The sequence below is a fragment of the Anomaloglossus baeobatrachus genome, chromosome 5 (genome assembly GCF_048569485.1).
Source record: "Anomaloglossus baeobatrachus isolate aAnoBae1 chromosome 5, aAnoBae1.hap1, whole genome shotgun sequence".
Lineage (NCBI taxonomy): Eukaryota > Metazoa > Chordata > Amphibia > Anura > Aromobatidae > Anomaloglossus > Anomaloglossus baeobatrachus.
In genome coordinates this window covers 148,052,739-148,074,928 of record NC_134357.1, presented here as the reverse complement: position 1 = coordinate 148,074,928, position 22,190 = coordinate 148,052,739, and the positions used below count along the sequence as shown (strand labels likewise).

The 22,190-nt window shown below is 46.4% G+C and overlaps 1 protein-coding gene across 3 annotated transcripts in view; it reads left to right on the top strand.

Annotated features, from left to right (window-relative positions):
* Nucleotides 1-22,190, top strand: part of CDH23 (cadherin related 23) — a 1,872,161-nt gene that overhangs the window by 666,103 nt on the left and 1,183,868 nt on the right. For all 3 annotated transcript variants that reach the window (XM_075348968.1, XM_075348971.1, XM_075348969.1), the window contains exon 8: nt 17,875-18,003. In XM_075348968.1, the coding sequence (XP_075205083.1) occupies nt 17,875-18,003 (129 nt within the window). The remainder of the gene's footprint in view (nt 1-17,874; nt 18,004-22,190) is intronic.

Genomic DNA, 22,190 nt, shown 5'->3' with positions numbered 1-22,190 from the left:
CCCTTTGCTCATTATTGAGTAGAAGCATGCTTTTGAGCTAGTACAGCCATGAGTCTTCTTGGGAATGAAGCAACAAGTTTTTCACACCTAGATTTGGGGATCCTCTGCCATTCTTCCTTGCAGATCCTCTCCAGTTCTGTCAGGTTGGATGGTGAACGTTGATGGACAGTCATTTTCAGGTCTCTCCAGAGATCCTCAATTGAGTTTAGGTCAGGGCTCTTGTTGGGCCAGTTAACAATGGTCACAGAGTTGTTCTGAAGCCACTCCTTTGTTATTTTAGCTGTGTGCTTAGGGTCATTGTTTTATTGGAAGGTGAACCTTTGGCCACATCAAGGGGCCAGAGCACTCTGGAAGATGTTTTCTTCCAGGATATCCCTGTACTTGGTCGCATTCATCTTTCCTTCAATTGCAACCAGTTGTCCTGTCCCTGCAGCTAGACACGCCCACCGGCTGCTGTGATTGGGTGCAGTGAGACAGCTGTCACTCAGCGTGGTGGGCGTGTGTGACTGCAACCAATCACAGGCGCCGGTGGGCGGGTAAAGCAGGGAATACGAGATTGATTAATGGGCGGCCGGCTTTTTCAAAATAGTAAAAGCCGCCGAAGTTTTTAAAACAGCAGTGCAGCGCCGCGTCGGGGATCGGGGAGCGGTAAGTATGAGAGAGGGGGGGGAACTGACCGACAGACAGCTAGAGGGACAGATAAGACAGAGAGACCGACGGGCTGAGGGAGAGAACGAAACAGAAAAAGAAAAAAGACCGACATCACATGAAAAAAGCACAAAACGTACAGTGAACAAACAGAGATGCGTCCGTGTCACTCGGACGTGCGCACAGACCCATTGACTTTCATTGGGTCCGTGCTGCGTGTTGCGTGCAGAAAACGGACATGCTGGCATGAGACACGGCCCACAAAACGCATCACGGAGACGGACTAACGGACATAACCAAAAATGCAATTGTAACCGCTGAGATATAGTAACATTGGTGCACGTTTGGCCGTGTCTCCAGTATACACGGAAACGGACCAAACACGCACGTGTTTCACGGATGTGTGTTTCAAGCCTAAAGGCCACTGTTCATTCTCTCCACCATTTAAATCCTGAACACTAGCAAATTTCACTAGATATAATTATGTATACTTTAACCTCTTTAAACAGTAAACTGTTGACCACCTTATGTATATAAAATAGAATTTTTTCATGCACATTAAATAAAAATAATCTGCTGAAATTTCTCTGAGTAGTTTACAAGTAATAACATCATAGCTGGAAAATCAGGAGTCAGAAAGGAAACATCCAGCATAGCCGCAAACTGCAAAGCCTTGGGGTTATTGTAAGATAATGTTCATGCTGTGTTATTGAATACTGTTTAAATGAGCATTAATCCCCCATAATCAGCTTTCACTGCAATTTCAAGGTCTTGCTTTAGTAGATGTGGTACTACAGAATAGCCTCTGTATCAGTCCATCACTTTGTGCCTGTACATACCCATAATAAGATTGTGTCCGGAATGTCACAGATCCACTAAACATCTGAGTTCCTAGAAAGAAAATGTGCTATCTAATAAAGGCCATTTAGCTTTGTTTTCTATTGCAAAATGTAATATACAATAATATAATTATTCTACTGTATGGTTTAAAGGGGAACGATCAGTTATGAGAAAAACATAAAAAGTGACAGACGATAATATTACAAGACTTTACTCAAATGTATGATTTCCCAAAGTATTAGAGGCATGAAGGTTTACTTTCATTACACTGTATCAGACCGAGCTCAGAATCTGGCGACAGTCTCTTCGTTGGAGGCAGCAATTATGAGCTTATTTTACACAGTTTCTGTTTGGCAAAGACACATTTTTGTGCTCAGAATTGGCAGGATTTGTTATGTTTAGCTGCACTGTAGACTTTCTGGTCTATAAAATAAAATCAAAGAAATAATTCAACTATTTTTCTTTTAAAAACAGAATGACAAACAGGAATTAACTCAATAATGCAAGCCACTGGGTAGTGCATCAGCAAATTGCAAATATGTGAAATGTGTCCTCACCCTCAATTAGGAACCTGATATTTACTATATATAGAATACAAGCTGTAGTACCCAGGCGTTGCCCAGGATAGTAACTGTCTCTCTGTTTCTCTCCCAGTCTCCATCTGTCTGTCTGTGTCTGTCTGTCTGTATGTCTCTGTGTGTGTCTGTCTCATTCTGTCTGTGTGTCTGTCTCTGTCCCTGTCTGTCTCTTTCCCCGTTTGTCTCGTTCCAGGTCTGTCGCTCTCCAGGTCTGTCTCTTTCCCCATCTGTCTCTTTCTCCATCTGTCTCTGTCTGTTTCCCTGTCTCTGTCTCTCCCCCTGTCTCTTTCTTTGGCTCTGTCTCTTTCCCTGTTTTTGTCTCTTTCCCTGTTTTTGTCTCTTTCATTGTCTGTCTTTTTCCCTGTCTGTCTCTTTCCCTGTCTCTGTGTCTTTCCCTGTCTCTTTCCCTGTCTCTCTCTTTCCCTGTCTGTCTCTCTCTTTCCCTGTCTCTCTCTCTGTCTCTCTGTTTGTCTCTTTTCCTGTCTGCCTGTATGTTTCCCTGTCTGTCTGTACTTGTCTATTTTCCTGTCTGTCTGTCTGTGTCTGTCTCTTTCCTTGTCTGCCTCTTATTCTGTCTGTGCTGTGCCTATGTCTGTCTGTGCCTTTCCCTGTCTCTCTCTCTCTCTCTGTCTGTCTCTATCCGTCTCCGCACCGACATCTTATTACCTCATACATAAGCTTCTTATACTAACAATTTATTTTGTTCCTATAACAACCACTCACAGCTGCTATTAATAAGTTGTAGGCCACAGCTCCATTCACTTTAATGGAGGCAGATTTTCTGGAGAGTTACTGTAAAAGGCGGAGTTACATTTTCCGGTCAAATCATAATCTATGACGTTCCCTGAGTCACATGAAGCATCTGTGCAAAATGTTGTGATTTTAAATGCGATTGTGCAAATTCCTTTAGCAGACATACACACACACATACATACACATACACACATACATACACTCAGCTTTCTATATTAGATTATAAATTCTAAGCCATGTAATACGATGTCTCTATATAGTATGCAGCCTAAATAAAGGAGGGGAATACAGCAGCTTGCAAAGAGCTGTTTGTAAAAGGTTAATATTATAGTGAATTATATAGTTGATTTTAAATGATTAATCTGAGTATCTGACTATGTACATGAACACAGGCAGCCATGACACACTGAGACGCTGTGGATTTAGCTATGTTGTTGCAGCTACTAGCCTTTGCTGCTCTGTAATTTACAGGAATACATTTTATAATTCTTCCATAACTACATCCAGAATAAAGTACTGCATAGATCTCCCTTGTATTTCTTTGTTGTTCTTCTGCAGTTTTCCCTATACATTGGTATGCCCCAGGTCAGAAGCAGGAAGCCTCACACAGTTGTTTAAATAGTAAAACATTGAAGAGCCCTATTTCAGGGGAATTCAGTCTACCAAGGGACCTTTCATCACTAGATATGGTGAAATGTTTTAAATTTTGGCTTCATGATGTTTACCACGAGGTAATAGATCCTCTTTAAAGAGCTCACTGCGTCTACTGCATGCACAAATATATAGCCTTTGTCTATCTTTTCAATTTTTAATTAATAAATCAATATTACACAAGAAAACAAACAACTTTATAATCTATGTTTATCAGATAAATCTATTTCTTTCTCTTCCTGGACTGATGTAAAATCTGGAAAATCTGTTTTCAATAAAGACAGATTTTCCCATTACTAAGTTAGTTGGTGCTTTTAAAACTCTATGGAGGAGGGAGGGGGAGGAGAGATTCTGTTCAAGTTTTACTAAAACAACTGTTATAATTCTCTATAGAACTTCATGAACACCATCTGCCATCTCCTATATCAGTAAAGAAAGCCATGGACCCCATAGGGGGGAGGGGTGACATGACCAGAGGGAAGGGAGGGAGTGAGGGGTTAATAAAGTTATAAAGAGGGGCATTATGGGAAGATATAGGGGATTGGTGGAGAAAAAGGATCCCTGTAGGGAGGGGGGGAGTATAAAAGTGATGAAGGAGGGTCTTACCTCCCCTTTTGGATTCCGGACGGCGACAGATTGGAGACCCAGGACCAGGACCTAGGAACCAGCATGGCGGACCTCCAGGAGTTGAACAGGCTGATCAGAGCGGCGATGGCGGTGCACGGGGCCCAGGCTGTGCAGTCCCACGTCAGGGCTGCCTGGGTTTCCCCGTCGGCACCTGCCCCTCGCTCCCCCTCCAGCCGCGGGTGGCGTTCAAGGCCCCCGCTCAGGTACTCTCCGGGCGCAGGGGGGCGAGGAGGCCCAGCGAGAGCCCCCCTCGGGACCCTCCGCGGCGGCAGCAGCTCCCAGCGTCTGCCCCGGCCGCCGGGAGGAATCTCTGGCGAGGCCGCGGCGGCCGAGTAAGGGGCGTGGCCAGCCCGGGGCCTTCTTCCGATGTCAGGCCTCGGGCTGGAGTGCAGAGCCCAGCGGCGTCTCCCCGGCCGGGAGCGAGCCCGGCAATGGAATGAGGCCAGCGGTGGCCTGGAAGGAGGCGGGCCCGGCCTGGGGCCTACTTCCGGTCCCAGGCCTCGGGCTAGATTTGACAGGCCGGCGGCAGCCCGGGAACCGGGCCGTGCCCAGCGAGGACCGGAGGCACGAAGAGGGGGCGTGTCCAGCCTGGGGCCTGCTCTGGACGCCGGGCCCCCGGAGGTGGGGCACGTCCCGGCGGCTGCTTCTGGACAGGAGCGTGCCCGGCTTGCGAGTGAGGCCAGCAGTACCCCCCGAGGACGATGGGGGGGTCGGGCGCAGGCAGCCAGCAGGGGGGCCGGTGTGGGCAGGCGTCACTCGGATACCTGTACGGCTGCGGAGGGCAGGAGGGACGGCGGGAGCCCCGCAGGGACCGCCAGGTCCCTCAGGTCATCTGCACTGCGCCCGGCGGCCGCGGTCTCCCTCGGGAGGGTGAGGAGTGGACCCAGCGGGAGGTCTCGGTCGGAGGCCCTGGAGGGCAGGAACCGGTGGTGGGGAGCCCCCTGAGCTCGGGGAGAGGCTCCTCCAGGAAGAGGACTCGGTCGGCGGCGGCCCAGGGGACAGGACGGTCTTGTGGGCTGTCACCGCACAGAAAGCAGAGGACGCCCACCGCCAGTGCCCACGCGGCTGCCCGGGAGGGTGGCTGTGGTGGAGGGGACGCATCGGCTGCGTCCTCTGGAGCTGGGATGGTGGAGGACGGCTACAGTGAGGAGGAAGAAGGAGCCCTCAGGTCGGGGGATGAATTAGAGGAGCCGATGGCGGACGACATCGCGGTATCGAATTCAATCTCCGCGTCACGGTCGGGTGAGCTAGCCGTGGATTCGGCATTGCTTGCGGCGCGGGGTGCTGGTGCTGGGGAGGTGGCTGCGGGCATGGCAGCGCCAGAGGGGTCAGCTTTGCTTAGCCAGTTACTGGGGCTTTTGCAGGGTTTAGCGCGAGCGCGGGCGGCGGCCTGGACGGGGTCGGCAGTGGATGGCGCAGCGGCGGCTAGCGGCGAGAAGGCGCCGGTGGGGGCGGGTGTAGGTAGCGGAGTAGTGGAGCCTGCAGGCGATAAGGCTGGAGACAAGGAGAAGGAAAAGGAGGATGAGGTGGTGCGGCTGGATGATAGGGCTAAGAGCGAGGTGTATGTATGCTTTGAGGGACCGCTAGGGGCGCACCTCAAAAAAGAGGTGAGGGAAAAAATTTGGAAAGGGGAGTATGTGGAGATATTTTCCCTGCTACCCCTGGAAAAATTTAACCTAGACAAGGTGAAGCCGAGCGATTCCAAGAAGGAAAAAGAGGAGGAAGAAAAACGCCGTTATAGGCTCATTCCTCGTTCCTTTTCCAATTGGTTGCAGGCGTTCGCCATTTTGGCTAGCGTAGTAGGGAAAAAGGAGCCGGAGCACTGCTCGGCCCTATTCGGCTATATGGATGCAATCGGGGAGGCGTATCGCACGTACGGGGGCTTGGCATGGCTGCGGTATGATGAGCAGTTAAGGCAGCGGAAGGTGTTGCGGCCCGGCATGCGGTGGGATCATAAGGACATTTCCTTATGGATGCGCTTAATGGCAGCCCCAAGCCAGCCCTTTCGTGGTGGTGCCGGGGGCACGGGAGCCGGGCCCTCGGGGATCCAGAAAAAGGGATTGTGCTGGCAATTTAACGAAGGCCAGTGCAAATTTGGTGCAGCGTGTAGGTTCAAGCATGAGTGCTCCGGCTGCGGGGGGGGACATAGTTTGTCCAAATGTTTTAAGAAAGGGAGAGGCAAGGCCGGGGACGGGTCTGGTAAAAGGGAGGACGCCGGTGAAAATAGAGGCGATGGCGCCGTTTTTAAGTAGGTATCCGGACAGGGCAGCGGCGTCGCTTTTGCAGTTTGTTTTTTTGTACGGTTTTCGGATTCCGTCGGCGGTTGAGGCATTGCCTCCGGTTTGTCGTAACTTATGGTCGGCAAGGGACCACCCTATGGTTGTGGGTGAGAAGTTGGGTAAAGAGGTTGAGCTGGGCAGGATAGGGGGCCCATTTGAGAGCCCTCCGTGCAGCAATTTGGTGGTGTCCCCGCTGGGGGTGGTGCCAAAGAAGGAGCCGAATAAATTTCGGCTCATTCATCATCTTTCATTTCCGGAGGGGTCGTCTGTGAATGACGGCATTGCGCCGGAATTGTCGGCGGTGTACTACGTCTCGTTCGACAAAGCGCTGGACTTGGTACGGGCGGCAGGACGCGGTGCATTGATGGCAAAGGCGGATGTAGAATCGGCGTTTCGTTTGTTGCCGGTGCATCCGGAGAGTCAGCACCTTCTGGGTTGCTGGTGGAACAGGAAGTTTTATGTTGATCGTTGTTTGCCCATGGGCTGTTCGATTTCTTGTTCATATTTTGAGGCTTTTAGCTCCTTTGTGGAGTGGGTGGTGCGGGACGTGTCCGGCTTGTCATCCATTATTCATTATTTGGATGATTTTCTGTGTGTTGGTCCGGCGGGTTCCATGGTTTGCGCTGGTTTGTTGTTCGCCTTGCAGAGAGTGGCGGATCGTTTCGGGATCCCTTTGGCGCGGGAAAAAACGGAGGGGCCGGCGCCGGTTATGCGGTTCCTGGGGATTGAAATCGACTCGCTGGCCATGGAATGTAGGTTGCCAGAGGACAAGATTGTGGATTTGCGGAGTGCGGTTGCAGCAATGCTGGCAGGAAAAAAAGTGCGGCTTAAGGTGGTACAGTCTTTGCTTGGAAAGCTGAATTTTGCATGCAGGATTATGCCGATGGGGCGTGTTTTCGCCAGGAGGTTGGTGACAGCTACGGCAGGCGTACGGTCCTCGGCGCATTTTGTGCGGGTCACGCGGGAGATCAAGGCAGATTTGTTGGTTTGGGACGTCTTCTTGCGGCATTTTAACGGCCGCACTTTGTGGTTGAAGAAGGTGGTGCCCAATGATGCTCTGGAACTGTATACGGATGCGGCCGGGTCGGCGGGTTTCGGCGCCATTTTTCAGGGTCATTGGTGTGTGGGAAGGTGGCCTGAGGATTGGCGACAGGGTGGCCTGGTAAAAAATCTGGCCCTGCTAAAGTTGTTTCCAATTGTGGTGGCGGTGGAGTTGTGGGGGTCGCAATTTTTGGGACGTAAAGTGTGCTTTCATTGCGATAATCAGGCAGTTGTACATGCAATAAACAGCTTGTCAGAGAAATCTGGACCGGTAGTGGCATATTTGCGGCATTTGGTGCTCAAGTGTTTGCTGTGGAATATTCATGTGGTTGCAAAACATGTGCCGGGGGTTGATAACGGGGTGGCTGACGCTTTATCTCGTTTTCAGTTCCACAGGTTTCGGGAGTTACTGCCGGGGGCAGACGAGATCGGAGCGGTGTGCCCAGAGGACTTGTGGAGCCTGGTGAGGCAGTGATTGCGGGTTTGATTAGGAATTCGGTGACCGAGGTGACTTGGTGCCGTTATGCTAAAGTGTGGGTTGAGTGGCAGGCAGTGCTGGGTGAGATGTTTGGTAACGGGCGAGTGGATTATTTATTGGCGCTCTTGGCATTGGTGAGTGAGGATTTTAGGGCTGGGAGGTCAGCATCGGCTGTGGTAATTAGGGTGGCGGCCGTGGCCTTTTGGTTAAAGGTTAGGGGTGAGCAGGACGTTTCACGGGACTTCCGGGTAAGGCAGGCATTGAAAGGTTTTCGGAAAGGGGTGAAGGTGCGGGACACTAGGCGGCCCATTTCGTTGGGCTTGTTATGGCGTTTGGTGGATGGTTTGCAGGGAATTTGTGTCTCAGCGTATGAGACAGTGTTGTTTGAAACGGCTTTTGTGTTAGCTTTTTTCGGGGCTTTTCGGATAGGAGAATTGGTGAGCCCGTCAAGGGTTCGTGGGGGTGGTTTGCTGTTCGAGGATGTGTCGGTAGTGGGACAGAGAGTGGAGTGTCGGCTTCGGCGGTCCAAGACAGACCAGATGGGTCGAGGCAGGTTAGTAGTGTTGTATGCAGTGCAAGGGGATGGCTTGTGCCCGGTGCAGTTGGTGAGTAAGTTTTGTGGTCTGCGGGGCGGTCTTCCGGGCCTGCTGCTACGTCACGAGGACGGGGCTTGGTTGTCTCGTTACCAGTTTGTAGCAGTGCTGAGTAGTTGCCTGCACTGGGCGGGTGAGCGCCCAGAAGATTACGGGTCCCATTCGTTCAGGATTGGGGCGGCTACTGAGGCTTCTCGTTGGGGCCTTGGAGATGACATGGTGAGATGGATTGGTCGGTGGGAGTCCTCTCGTTTTCGTGGTTATGTGCGCCCACAGTTATTATCTCATTGAGGGCTCTGGTTGGAGTTTTTTGGTTTGTTCTGCCGTTGGGTTTTGTTGTTCTTTGTTGCAATCTGGAATGCTGGTGCTGTTTTGTTAAAATTGTTTCCTTTATTGTAGGAGTGTGTCTGATCTGGATCCTGGGGCACTCGTTCGTTTTCTGGGGGGCCCGTCGGGCCGACGCTCGCCCGAATGGTCGGCAGTTGGGTGTGGACAGATCGCTGGCATCGGTCAAATGGATTGGAGTGCGTGGCATGGAATGGAGCAGGGTCGTGCCGGAATTTGAATATTATTGCAGGATGGACAGACCTCCGAACGTGTTGGTTTTACACGTGGGGGGGAATGACCTGGGTTCGCGGGCATCCCGTGATCTCATTAGGGACATTAAGATCGACCTACTGCGTTTATGGGCAAGGTATCCGGGCTTGATAGTGGTGTGGTCGGATATTGTGGCCAGATTATGGTGGAGGGGGGCTCGGTCGGTTGAGAAGATTAATCGCGCCCGGGCACAAGTGAACAGGGTGGTTGCGCGTTTCGTGCGGAGAAACGGCGGTTTGGTGGTGAGGCATGTGGACCTGGAATCGCCAAGGTGGCAGTTTCGGAGGGGTGATGGGGTCCATCTTAATGACATTGTTTCTGATTTATTGGCCCTGGGTTTGCGGGATGGTGTGGAGCAAGCCTTGGGTGTGTGGCGGGTCCAGGCCACGTAAGGTGTCACGTGTCCTGTCCTGTGGCGGGGGTAGGTCTGGTCCAGAAGCGGTTAGAAGGGTTTGGTAGCTGGACCGAGAGGCACTGTCTTGGTATGGTGTCTCTGGGTTCCGGCAAATTGCAGGCACGGGGTTCTGCAAAGTTTGGGGGGTATTAATCCGTGGGGTGATTAATACCTCATCTCTGGGTCGGAGTGTTGCGGCCAGGGATATTGGTGTAGGAAAGGGTTTCTGGACCGGGCCTACATAGGGTTTCATGTACCGTTTATTATTATTATGTGTTACCTATTATTGTGTGTTTGGGGTCGCCCATTGGACGGCGCCACCTTTGTGTTAGTATGTTAATAATAGGTAATAAAGGCTGCTGTGGCCAATTTGTTTAACCAAGTCGCATGCTGTCGGTGTGTTATTTTTAGGTTAAGTTTGGGGGGTATAGTAACCATCACGACCGGAGAATCCTTCCTCAGTGGTCAAGAAAGCCATGGACCCCATAGGGGGGAGGGGCGACATGACCAGAGGGAAGGGAGGGAGTGAGGGGTTAATAAAGTTATAATGAGGGGCATTATGGGAAGATATAGGGGATTGTTTAAATAGTAAAACATTGAAGAGCCCTATTTCAGGGGAATTCAGTCTACCAAGGGACCTTTCATCACTAAATATGGTGAAATGTTTTAAATTTTGGCTTCATGATGTTTACCACGAGGTAATAGATCCTCTTTAAAGAGCTCACTGCGTCTACTGCATGCACAAATATATAGCCTTTGTCTATCTTTTCAATTTTTAATTAATAAATCAATATTACACAAGAAAACAAACAACTTTATAATCTATGTTTATCAGATAAATCTATTTCTTTCTCTTCCTGGACTGATGTAAAATCTGGAAAATCTGTTTTCAATAAAGACAGATTTTCCCATTACTAAGTTAGTTGATGCTTTTAAAACTCTATGGAGGAGGGAGGGGGAGGAGAGATTCTGTTCAAGTTTTACTAAAACAACTGTTATAATTCTCTATAGAACTTCATGAACACCATCTGCCATCTCCTATATCCGTAAAGAAAGCCATGGACCCCATAGGGGGGAGGGGCGACATGACCAGAGGGGAGGGAGTGAGGGGTTAATAAAGTTATAATGAGGGGCATTATGGGAAGATATAGGGGATTGGTGGAGAAAAAGGATCCCTGTAGGGAGGGGGGGGAGTATAAAAGTGATGAAGGAGGGTCTTACCTCCCCTTTTGGATTCCGGACGGCGACAGATTCCCGCCCACCCTCCCCTTTTTGTGTTGGTGAGTTTGTTTAACTATGTTCAAAAAAGAAAAAAAAAATGGAAAGTAACAATAAAAAAAAAAAAAAAAAAAAAAGAAATTATTATAAAAGGGATGTATGTTTTGTCGCAGCAGCGGGGGTAGGTCTGGTCCAGAAGCAGTTGGAAGGGTTTGGTAGCTGGACCAAGAGGCACTGTCTTGGTATGGTGTCTCTGGGTTCCGGGAAATTGCAGGCACGGGGTTCTGCAAAGTTTGGGGGGTATTAATCCGTGGGGTGATTAATACCTCATCTCTGGGTCGGAGTGTTGCGGCCAGGGATATTGGTGTAGGAAAGGGTTTCTGGACCGGGCCTACATAGGGTTTCATGTACCATTTATTATTATTATGTGTTACCTATTATTGTGTGTTTGGGGTCGCCCATTGGCCCCTTTGTGTTAGAATGTTAATAATAGGTAATAAAGGCTGCTGTGGCCAATTTGTTTAACCAAGTCGCATGCAGTCGGTGTGTTATTTTTAGGTTACGTTTGGGGGGTATAGTAACCATCACGACCGGAGAATCCTTCCTCAGTGGTCATGGGAAAATCTGTATTCCCTGAAGACAGTATTTACCCATAAATTGGGAATTTTGAGAATTAATGATCAATTCAGGAGGAGTGAAAAACAGATTCTTCTGATTAGTTATATATTAAAGTTTCTTAATGTTATGTGTGCTCTTGATTTAATTTTTTTCCATAAATCAACCCCTTAACATCCCACAACATGCTATGTACGTCATGGGTAGAAATGAGCGAACCTGAGGTCTAGTTTTAAAACTGATCTCCGAATTTGAAAGTCAAGGTTTGGGTTCGGGGTTTGGATTCTTTTAGTGTGAACACAAATTGTGCAAGCAAAGCTGTGCTCAGGAACGCTTGGCGCTCATCCCTGTGTGAGCTGCTTGCAATGTTTAAACAGCGCACACTGGGGGTAACAACAGCATGATCACATGTACTGTGCACAAAACTTCCCCAGAAGTGATCTGCTTATGGCTGACTGTATGTGGGTAGAGACTCAAACTGCCAATCAGTGACTTGATCCAGGGTTCAGGTCAAGCTTGAGCCTGTGGAGCTAGGCTTATTTACTGCTAAAGAACTGAACTTCCAAAGATTCCCTCATCTTTAGTCATGGGTCATCTCCCTGCCTTTGATGCAGGCTCTCACGTCTAACCTGCATCCTTTCCTGCAGATATTGGCTTACTTAATTAACTGATATTTGTCTCTAATAGTCGCTGGTGGAGCGGAGCATCACCCATGGTTGTTAACCTGGTAAATGGCGCTGTCGATCTCTAACATTTACTGCACACCGACAGGAAGGCTCACTGTTCTGACCCCTCATCTGCACACCTGTGATGTGCTCGTGGGAAACTGATGTGTTGTCATGACAGCCAGGGGTCAGCTCAGTCGACCAGTCATCACAATACTCCTATGACTGCTAGCCCATGGTCAACGTTCATAGGAGACTGTGATTTCTTCTGTATACAACAATGCTGTGGCATTTTTGTATATAGAATGAGGGGTCAGACTATTACAGGTTAAAGTCCACTAATGGGACTATTAAACACAGTACAAACTAGAAAACATATTTTAAGAAATATGAAAAAAAATATAAAACTTCATATCCCCACTTTTACCACATTCAAAATTAAGAAATAAAAAAATAAAATATACACATATTTGATATTGCTGTATTCAGAAAAGTCAGATCTATCAAAATCTAAAATAAATGATCCAATTGTTCAACAGTGTAACCAGAAAAAAATCAAAATGACAGAATTGTAGGTTTTCACCTGCTACAATAACAGGAAAAAAATGGAATAACAGGCGATCAAAACATTATAGACACCCAAAATAATATCATTAAAAAAATACAAGTCCTCACACAGCTCTAGATTCCCAAAATTTCAAACATTACATCTCTCAGAAAGTTGCGACAAACATTTTATTTGTCAAATTTCAAACTTTTTTTCACTACTTAATTAAAATAAAAGCTATACATGTTTGGCATCTACGTAATCATACTGACTGGAAAAATCATACAGTTTAATAGTAAAATGAACACTGTAAGGAGAAAAAAAAGCAATAACATCTTAATACAGACTGGCTCATCTGTTACAGTTTCAGATAAGTTCATGCTGGCTACCATGGAGGGAGGGGAAGGTTGGCGCAACTCTGTCCATGGGTATCCAACCACACAGGCCAATGTGTATCGCTATGATTAGAGTACCATACACAGCTATACTACTTCTTCAGAATCACTTCTAGAGTCGATTCCCTCAGTGTCAGTGGTTATCAGACAGTGTTTGGCACCAAACTCGCCGAGTGTCATGGCGGCATCTGACGCTGCTCACACTGCAGAATCTGAGACTTCACACTATGCCTCATTGGGGCTTCTGAGTTACACAGACAGGCTAGCGTTGTTCTCATTAGTGATCGAGCTTTCAGGAGTTCATTTCAGCTAGCCTATTGGTTACCTCTTGGACCACATGTTGTGAGAGACCTATCACAGTCACTCTTTCCTTTTTAAAATGGTGGAGCCTGTCTTGCCATGCCAGCTATAGCCTTTGCTAAACTGGTCCGTGTTCTGTAATATCTTAATCCTGCTGGTGATTGTATTACTTTGAGTGAGGAGTTGTTGTAGAATTCTCCCGTTGTCTTGAGGGTGCTTTACATGCTACGACATCGCTAACGATATATCGTCGGGGTCTCGTCGTTAGTGACGCACATCCGGCATTGTTAGAGACATCGCAGTGTGTGACATGTAGGAGCGACGATCAACGATCGCAAAAACGTCAAAAATTGTTGACCGTTGACACGTCGCTCCTTTTCATAAAATCGTTGGTGGTGCATGCCGCTGGTTGTTCGTCGTTCCTGCGGCATCACACATTGCTATGTGTGACACCGCAGGAACGACGAACATCTCCTTACCTGCATCCACCAGCAATGAGGAAAGAAGGATGTGGGCGGGATATTCCGCCCGCTCATCTCTGCCCCTCCGCTTCTATTGGACGGCTGCCGTGTAACGTCGCTGTGACGCCACACGAACCACCCCCTTAGAAAGGAGGCGGTTTGCCGGCCACAGCGACGTCGCAGGGAAGGTAAGTCCGTGTGACGGTTGTAAGCGATGTTGTGCGCCACGGGCAGCAATTTGCCCGTGATGCACAACCGACGGGGGCGGGTATGTTCGCTAGCAATCTCGCAAGCGAGATCACAGCATGTAAAGCATCCTTTGTTGTTTCCTCCCTGCTCTTATTTTGCTCTTAAGCTCTTTTTGTCATATATCTCTCTGTGTGTGCCATGAGATACAGATTTGGTTTGCCCTGTTTGTTTATTTCTGTTGGCCTTATCACTCCTACCCTGGCCCTCCGCAGGGGCAGGAGTGATAGTATAAGTATAAAGTCAGTGCTAGTTAGAAACAGTGCAAGGAAGGCAGCCCAGATATCTTCACCATCAGAGGTAACGCTGGGATTTGGGATAGCTAGGGACCCCTAGCCAGCCAGCTAGCCAGTCTAGGAGCCCCTGTCTCCTGCTCTCCACCTACCCTGTTAGTGTCCTTCAGTCAGCACTGTCCATACTGCTTGATGGGGGACACTCTCTCGTTCCTTAATTCGCCTCCATGGAGCTTGAACTACAATCTGGTCACAGTCACCCTTACATCCTACTGCCTGTTTCTTTTATCTTGGCTTACATTCCACATCATATTACTATTACTTCTTTCTTAAGCCTAGGAAATGCTCAGCACTATATCCCCTCCACTGTGGTCCAGTTTGTCTTGTTAACTCTTTCAGCCTTGTCACTGTACCTGAAGCTAAAGCTTCCCCTTCCAACTAGGGAACCCAGGACTGATGTCATCTAATGGTGGCTGGTAGCACTGTGCACATAGACACACACACGGGGAACTTAAACATCTTACTAACACTCTACATTCTTATAAAATCAATGACATCTTCAGAGGGGGTTCCGGTCGCAGACCACTTTCCTACATTCATATAGCATCCGTTTGTTTTGTATGCACCCATAGACTTGAATAGGCAAGTCTAATTTGACATAAAGAAGAAACTAATGCACACTGGGATTTTTTGACGTTCAGATTCAGTCAGTGAAAAAATTACTAAATAACATTGGTGCATGTGCTGTCCATTTTTTCACGCACAGCATATGCACCATAGTGGCATCTAGTTTAATGTTAATGGTAGTGGTACATTTTCCTTGTCCGCTGACATTGATAAATTTCATTTTTTTTGAGCAGGCATTCAATATAAAACACAAATAATTAATCTTTATCAGAACCATTTAATATAAAACATACATATAAAAAATGTTTATCAGAACCATTCAATAAAAAGCAAACATATAACCAATGTTCATCAGAACGAGTGGTAACAATTGAGGAATATAAATGATCTAAGCATTAACGTCCATTTTCCTTGGAGTACAGTGCATTCCTTTTCTTGCCAATACCATTAGCAGATGAGGCATTGCTTGTAGGAAGTGTCACGTCTTGACTGGTCTCCTCGCAAGCAGTGGTTGTTGCTACAAGTGATTGTTTGCACCAAGAACAGATTCTCGGTTCATCTGGAACCTGTGATTAAATAGAAATACAGAACACAAATTTACTGTCATTACCTGACACAACAACACAGATATTAAAGGCAATCTTCCATCAGAGCATAACGGCATTTATAGTCATCACATGGCAACTTGCAGTGTGTATTTACTGACATCGCTTGGCGAAGAAGAATAGACATTAGGATGACAAGATATTTCCAGTAACAATAGAGGACACATCTACCTCATTGCACTTCTATTAATTTTTTAGAGCTTGGAAAATTAACCTATTAGATTACAGGAGTCCTGGCCATTGCATTTTAATGTCATTTTGAGACAACAGCAGATGATGAATCTTACGTGTTTGCATTCAGTCTATATTAGCAAAATGTTATTTCTTAGGCTAGCTGCAGACCACCGTATTTTTCTTATTCGAGAAAAACAGGTCAATTATGCTAATCACACAGTGATCAGAGTTTCATCTGTATTTGATCAGAGTGTGATCCTTTTTTCTTGGACAGAATTTTTTTTCTATCTTTTCGATACTGTTAGTTCTTGAAAATCCAAATGTGCTCCAATTTTTTTCATGGACCCATTGACTTGCATGGCCAAATGTGATCCAATTTACGCAGGAGACTTGAACATGCTGCATTTTTTTTTCCTCGGACAGACTTTTTCAGAAAAAAATATCAACTTGCGGACAGCTCCATGAAATAACATTACACTTGAACCAAAAATCCAGTCGTGTGAACCTGGCCTTATAAGAATGTTCTTAATTGCTTGGTATTTTTTTATACATGTCCTATTTATGTCAATGACTGTGACATTGAAACATTTTACACCTACATTTGGTTTGTCTTTCACTACAATCTGCTCATCACAAAGGGGTTGTTCATTTTGAAAAAAACATATCCCCTACCCGCTCAGTTCATGGTAAAAAAAACCCCTATAGCTAACCTACCCTGCCTGGGTACAGTGTCACCGACACTGCTCTAATCTCTGCTGTTTTGCTGCAACCGGGATGTCACTGAGTTCAGTGATTACTTGGAGCATTATCAATGTGAGTTCAACGCCGCAGCCTATAAAGACATGCACATGCACTTTATATGTACAATTATTCTAGTATGATTGCTCTGATATCCCCCCTCTGCCTCATTTATGCTTTTTCGAACTAGTCATTCCTGATTATTTATTAGTCTGTTGATCCTGACCACACATTTTCACACCCCCTTGTGATTGTATCCTCTTTTTTGCTGTTTGCACAAGTCATTATTGTAAATTAATAAAATTACATTCACTTTATGGCACTCTCTTGACTCTAGTTCTCCTATTTTTATATTGTTAGTTTGAGTCTGTGCAATGGTCTCATTGACCAAACTGGGCTGAATTTTGCCCAGCATGACTTTTCATACTGCTGTATTGGGGTCCCTATATTTAGCCTATAAAGACTCATCGGGGCAGCACTGGAGACATTGCAATGGACCCAGGGAAAATAAGTAAAGCACTTTTTTTATGATGAACTGAGTCTTCAGGAACATTTTTCTTAAAGGAGACAACCCTATTATTCCATGTTGATACTGGAATCACAGTACAATATTGTGAAATAAAGAAGAGAAGAACAAAGTGTCATCAGTCAGATTCATGGATGTCTCGTGGTAAAGTTAAATGAACCACAGGAACTAATAGGAACAAAAATTACACTTGGATTATAAGCTGATTATTGATGTATGAATAATTGACCAATTTAAATTAGTATTAGGGGAAATTTGCAGAAATATACTGTGGTGAATAGTTTCCACAAAGTCTACATTATTCACCATAATCTTTGCACAATATATACTTATTCTACAGCAGACTTTCTGAGGGTTTCACTCTTAAAAGGAATCTTTCCAAAGGAGTTTGCAACCTTATCTGATAGGAGAATGATGTAGGAACACAGACCCTGATTTCATTGATGTGTAACTTACTGGCTGCTTGCTGTAACATTTCTAAAATCACAGCTCAAACAGCAGAAAATTACCACCAGAGGACTAGTTGGTCAGCTGCCATATAGTTTCCCATTTTGATTGTCGGACCCCACCACTGATTAGCAGCTTTCTATCTATACTCAGTCTACACAAAAAGCCGCCAATCAGTGGTGTGGGGTGGGGTTATATAGAGCTCCGCATTCAGAGAACTGCTGGATCTACAGCAAATAAAACGGAATTTATAAAAACTGAAGCAACCAAATAGTGACACATCACTGGAATCTGGGTCTTTCCCCTACATTATGCTGCTCAGAGATGGTGTAGCACAGACCTGGTGAGAGATTCTCTTTAAGTTTACAAAAGATTAAAATCAGTAATTAGTTTCCAGAGCAAAAGGCATGCAGTAGAATCCAGACCGGCTGTGATGATGTAAAAGGTTCATTATCTTCATAAAAGGGAAGCTAGCGATAGGCTTGTTAGAATAGGTTCTTATGTTTGAATCAAAGTAGTAAAGAAGGTTAGTAAATTTGTGGCAAGAAATTCTGTCTCAAGGTCATTTTTATATTTCCTTTTTTTATTTTACTGCTAGGATCAAGACAAGACAAAACCCCTTTCAACTTTAGCCAACCTCGCCATTACAATCACGGATATTCAAGACATGGACCCAATTTTCATTAACCTGCCATATAGCACTAACATATATGAAAACTCTCCTCCGGTAAGTGTATATCAATTGACTTGATTAGTTATAATTATTGTGAAAACCTATTCAAAATCCACTAACTTTCATTATAGTTTCTGAATTTTTTAAAAAATGTACTCCAACTAATGATCAAACATCTGGAATAATGCAAATGTGGGAAAATAATTAAAGAACACTAAAAATGGCTTCACTGGGTGCAAATATAAGGTGAAAGTACAAAAGAGATAAGTGGATGCCTATACTGCCTGTGAAAACATTGAAGCCATCCTTCATCCCTTCTGACCTGTGGTAGGCGTAGACTTAACATTCAGTCCATCAGTAAGCCTTTTTCTATTGGGAATTCCAATAGGTTTTACTGTATATGCAAGTTATCTCCTTTCCACATTACTGTATATGCCTACACACTATAGTGGCGCCCCTGAAGCTTCAGTCACCAAAGGGGACTGCACCTCAGCTGAGGAGCAGTATTCATCCTGGGGATGGGAAGCTGGAGGAATTTGTCCCAGGACCAGGAGTGAGTATAGATTGGGAAGCAAGTTGACACACACACACACACACACACACACTCAGGCCTGAAACACACATCCGTTAAACACGTGTGTGTTTGTCCCGTTTCCGTATGTACCGGAGACACGGACAAACATGCACCAATGTTAATCTATCATTGAGGTCACACGTGCGTTATTCCATAAGGTCCGTGTCCGTGATCCGTATGTGTTTCCGTTTTGCACAGAAGCATGTCCGTTTTCTGCACGGAACACGCACACACGGACCCCATGAAAGTCAATGGTTATGTGCGCACAATAACGTGACACGGATGCATCTCCGTATGCTCCGTGTACGTTTTGTGCTTTTTAGTCGCGATGTCGGTCATTCTTTCTTTTTCTGTCTATGTCGGTCAATCTCCCTCAGTCCATTGGTCGGTCTCTCTGTCTGTCTGTTGGTCTCTCTCTGTCTTGTCTGTCCCTCTCTCTGTCTATCAGTCAGTCTCCCCCCTCTCTCATACTTACCGATCCCCGATCACCGGCGCGGCACTGCACGGCTGTTCACTAAACTCCGGCATCTTTTCCTATTTTGAAAAAGCCGGCCGCTCATTATGCAATCTCATATTCCCTGCTTTCCCCGCCCACTGGCGCCTATGATTGGTTGCAGTGAGACACGCCCCCACGCTGAGTGACAGCTGTCTCACTGCAGCCAATCACAGCCACCGGTGGGTGGATCTATACTGTGCAGTAAAAAAAAAAAAAATAATTTAAAAAAAACGACGTGCGACCCCCCCCCCATTTTGATACCAGCCAGGGTAAAGTCACACGGTAGAAGGCTGGTATTCTCAGGATGGGGAGCTCCACGTTATGGGGAGCCCCCCAGCCTAACAATATCAGCCGGCAGCCGCCCAGAATTGCCGCATCCATTACATGCGATAGTTCTGGGACTCTACCCGGCTCTTGCCGAATTGCCCTAGTGTGTTGGCAATCGGGCTTATAAGGAGTTAATGGCAGCCCATAGCTGCCACTAAGTCCAAGATTAATCATTGCAGGCGTCTCCCAGAGATACCATCCATGATTAATCTGTAAATTACAGTAAACACACACAATGAAAAATCCTTTATTTGAAAAAATAAACACTAAAAAAAAACCTCGTTCACCAATTTATTATGCCCCAAAAACCCATCCATGTCCAGCGTAATCCACGGTGGTCCCGCGTCGCTTCCAGCTCTGCTACATGAAGGTGACAGGAGCTGCAGAAGAACACCGCCGCTCCTGCCAGATCCATGCAGCAACTGAGGTGAGCCGTGCGATCAGCTGAGCTGTCACTGAGGTTACTCGCAGCCACCGCTGGATCCTCCAACTGTGACTGCAAGTCGCCCGGGTGACAGTGATGAAGTCACAGGTGAGTTGCGGTCACGGGTGGAGGATCCAGCTAGCCGCGGATAACCTGAGTGACGGCAGCGCTAATCGCGCTGCTCACTTCAGTCACTCAGGGGATTAGCTGTCACCGGTGAGTCCTTCACGGGTGACCGCTAATCAGGACGAGACACAGACAAAGCCACGGTATGACAATGAAGTCGGGTGAAGTTCACCCGAGTTCATTCTTAGCACGCGACTCTGTCTGCTGTCTGCAGGTATGTAGCAACTACATTTTACATCACACACGGACATTTCACACGGACAACACACACACACATCAGTTACATATTTCACGCACACACGGGCATTACACACGCACAGACGGCTAGCATAGCTAGCAGTTCACACAGATGCCACATGGACCATAAAAACGGACACAAAAACGGGACACGGACCCGAAAAACGGATGTAACACATGTGCATGTTTTTTCAAGGATGTGTGTGTCAGGCCTCAGACAGTGACGAACAGACAAGGAACACGTGAGGCATGGGAGAACTCAATCGCTGAGGGGAGAGTTGCGCCATAGCTCTCCCAGGACCAAGTGCACACAACAAGGTGCAGAGCCCTAGCTTGGTGGTCACTGCACGTCCCGCCAGCAGAATCCGCCAGGCAGAGGATTTCAAGTCTTCTGGCCTACACAAAGTGCCTGGGGCACAACAGCATATGGAACCTGGAGTCGTGGCAAAAGAGCGGCACCAGTAACGGACTTGCGCTGCCTGCCATACGGGACATGAACAGAGCCCATCCAAGGGCTCGGGTGCAAGCGTGGCATCAAGTCACAGGGACTCACACAATACAGCACAGGGAGGAAGGACTCACAAAAAGAAACACCACTTCTGACCTCCAAATTATCAGGGATCGTATGGAGCCCATGACAGCGGAGTCAGGCACTCCAGAGGCAGTGACATCTGAGTGAGTAAAGAACTTTAACTGTAACCTCTGTGTCATCCAATCCTTCCCGCGCCCTGCACTCCTTTAATAGAGTGGACTACTACTCCCAACCTCCCTGGGCATGAGCTCTGCCTGTGGAGAGCTGTACCATCTTAGCTGCGCTACCATCTGCCCCCGGACAGAAACCTCTAGCAGCGGCGGCTCCTATCTTAGCCGCACACTACAGGTGGCGTCACGAATGACTTCTATCCTCATCATCCCCCACATTTATTGACACTGCCGGGGTCACAGAATCGGGCCTAGCCGCTATGACATTCCCATCGCTACACCACCCGGTGACAGGTAACACCTCAGATCCCGTGGGCGCATCACTATCACTACATGATCACTCACTTGCACTGAAAACAGAGGGGCATAGCTCAGTATCATGATTTGGAAACATTTAATCCCATAGATTGACTGCAGAAATATCTTTTGAGCCTGTAAAATCTCTTTAAAGATTACACATCTTGTTTTTGGGGTTTTTTTTGTATTTTTTTTAAATCATGTAGTACTTTAAATCTATCTCTTTATAAGAAGATTTTTGAAACAATAAAGTTAAATATAATACACATGGTGACGTTGGTGTTGGTACTAAGTTACTGCATCTGTATGTACAGTCATCGCCAAAAGTGTTGGCACCCTTGAAATTGTTTCAGAAAATAAAGTATTTCTCGCAGAAAATAATTACAGTTACAGAAGTGGAACACCACAACAAAAAATGAAAAGGGCAAATTGGACATATTTTCACAAAAAAAAAAAAACAACATAAATGGGTCCAACAAAATTGTTGTCACCTTTCCAAAATGATGGATAAACAACTTTGCTTCAAGGATGTGATGCTCAATCAAACTCACCTGTGGCAAGTAACATGTGTGGGCAATATAAAATTCACACCTGAAACCAGATGAAAAGGAAAGAAATTGACTCAATCTTTGCATTAGAACATGCAGAACAGAAGCAGGAAAAAATAACTGTCTGTGAGCTTGAGAACCAAAATATTTGAAAAATATTAACAATCTGAAGGTTACTAGTCCATCTCCACAGATCTTGATGTTCCTTTGTTCACATAATCAAGAGATTTACAACCTAAGGCACTGTAGCTAATCTCAGTGAGCAAGGATGGCAGAGAAAAATTGATGAAAGATTGCAACGCAAGATAGTATGGACTTATGTATAAGTAGCCCCTATCAAATTCCAAAAAAGTTCAAGATGTTCTGCAGGCTCAGGGTACATTAATGTCAGAGTCAACTATCCGTCAACATTTGAATGAAATTAAATGCTATAAGAGTAGAACCAAGTGGATCTCACTGATGAGACAGAGACATAAAAAAGCTAGACTTCAGTTTGCCATAATGTACATT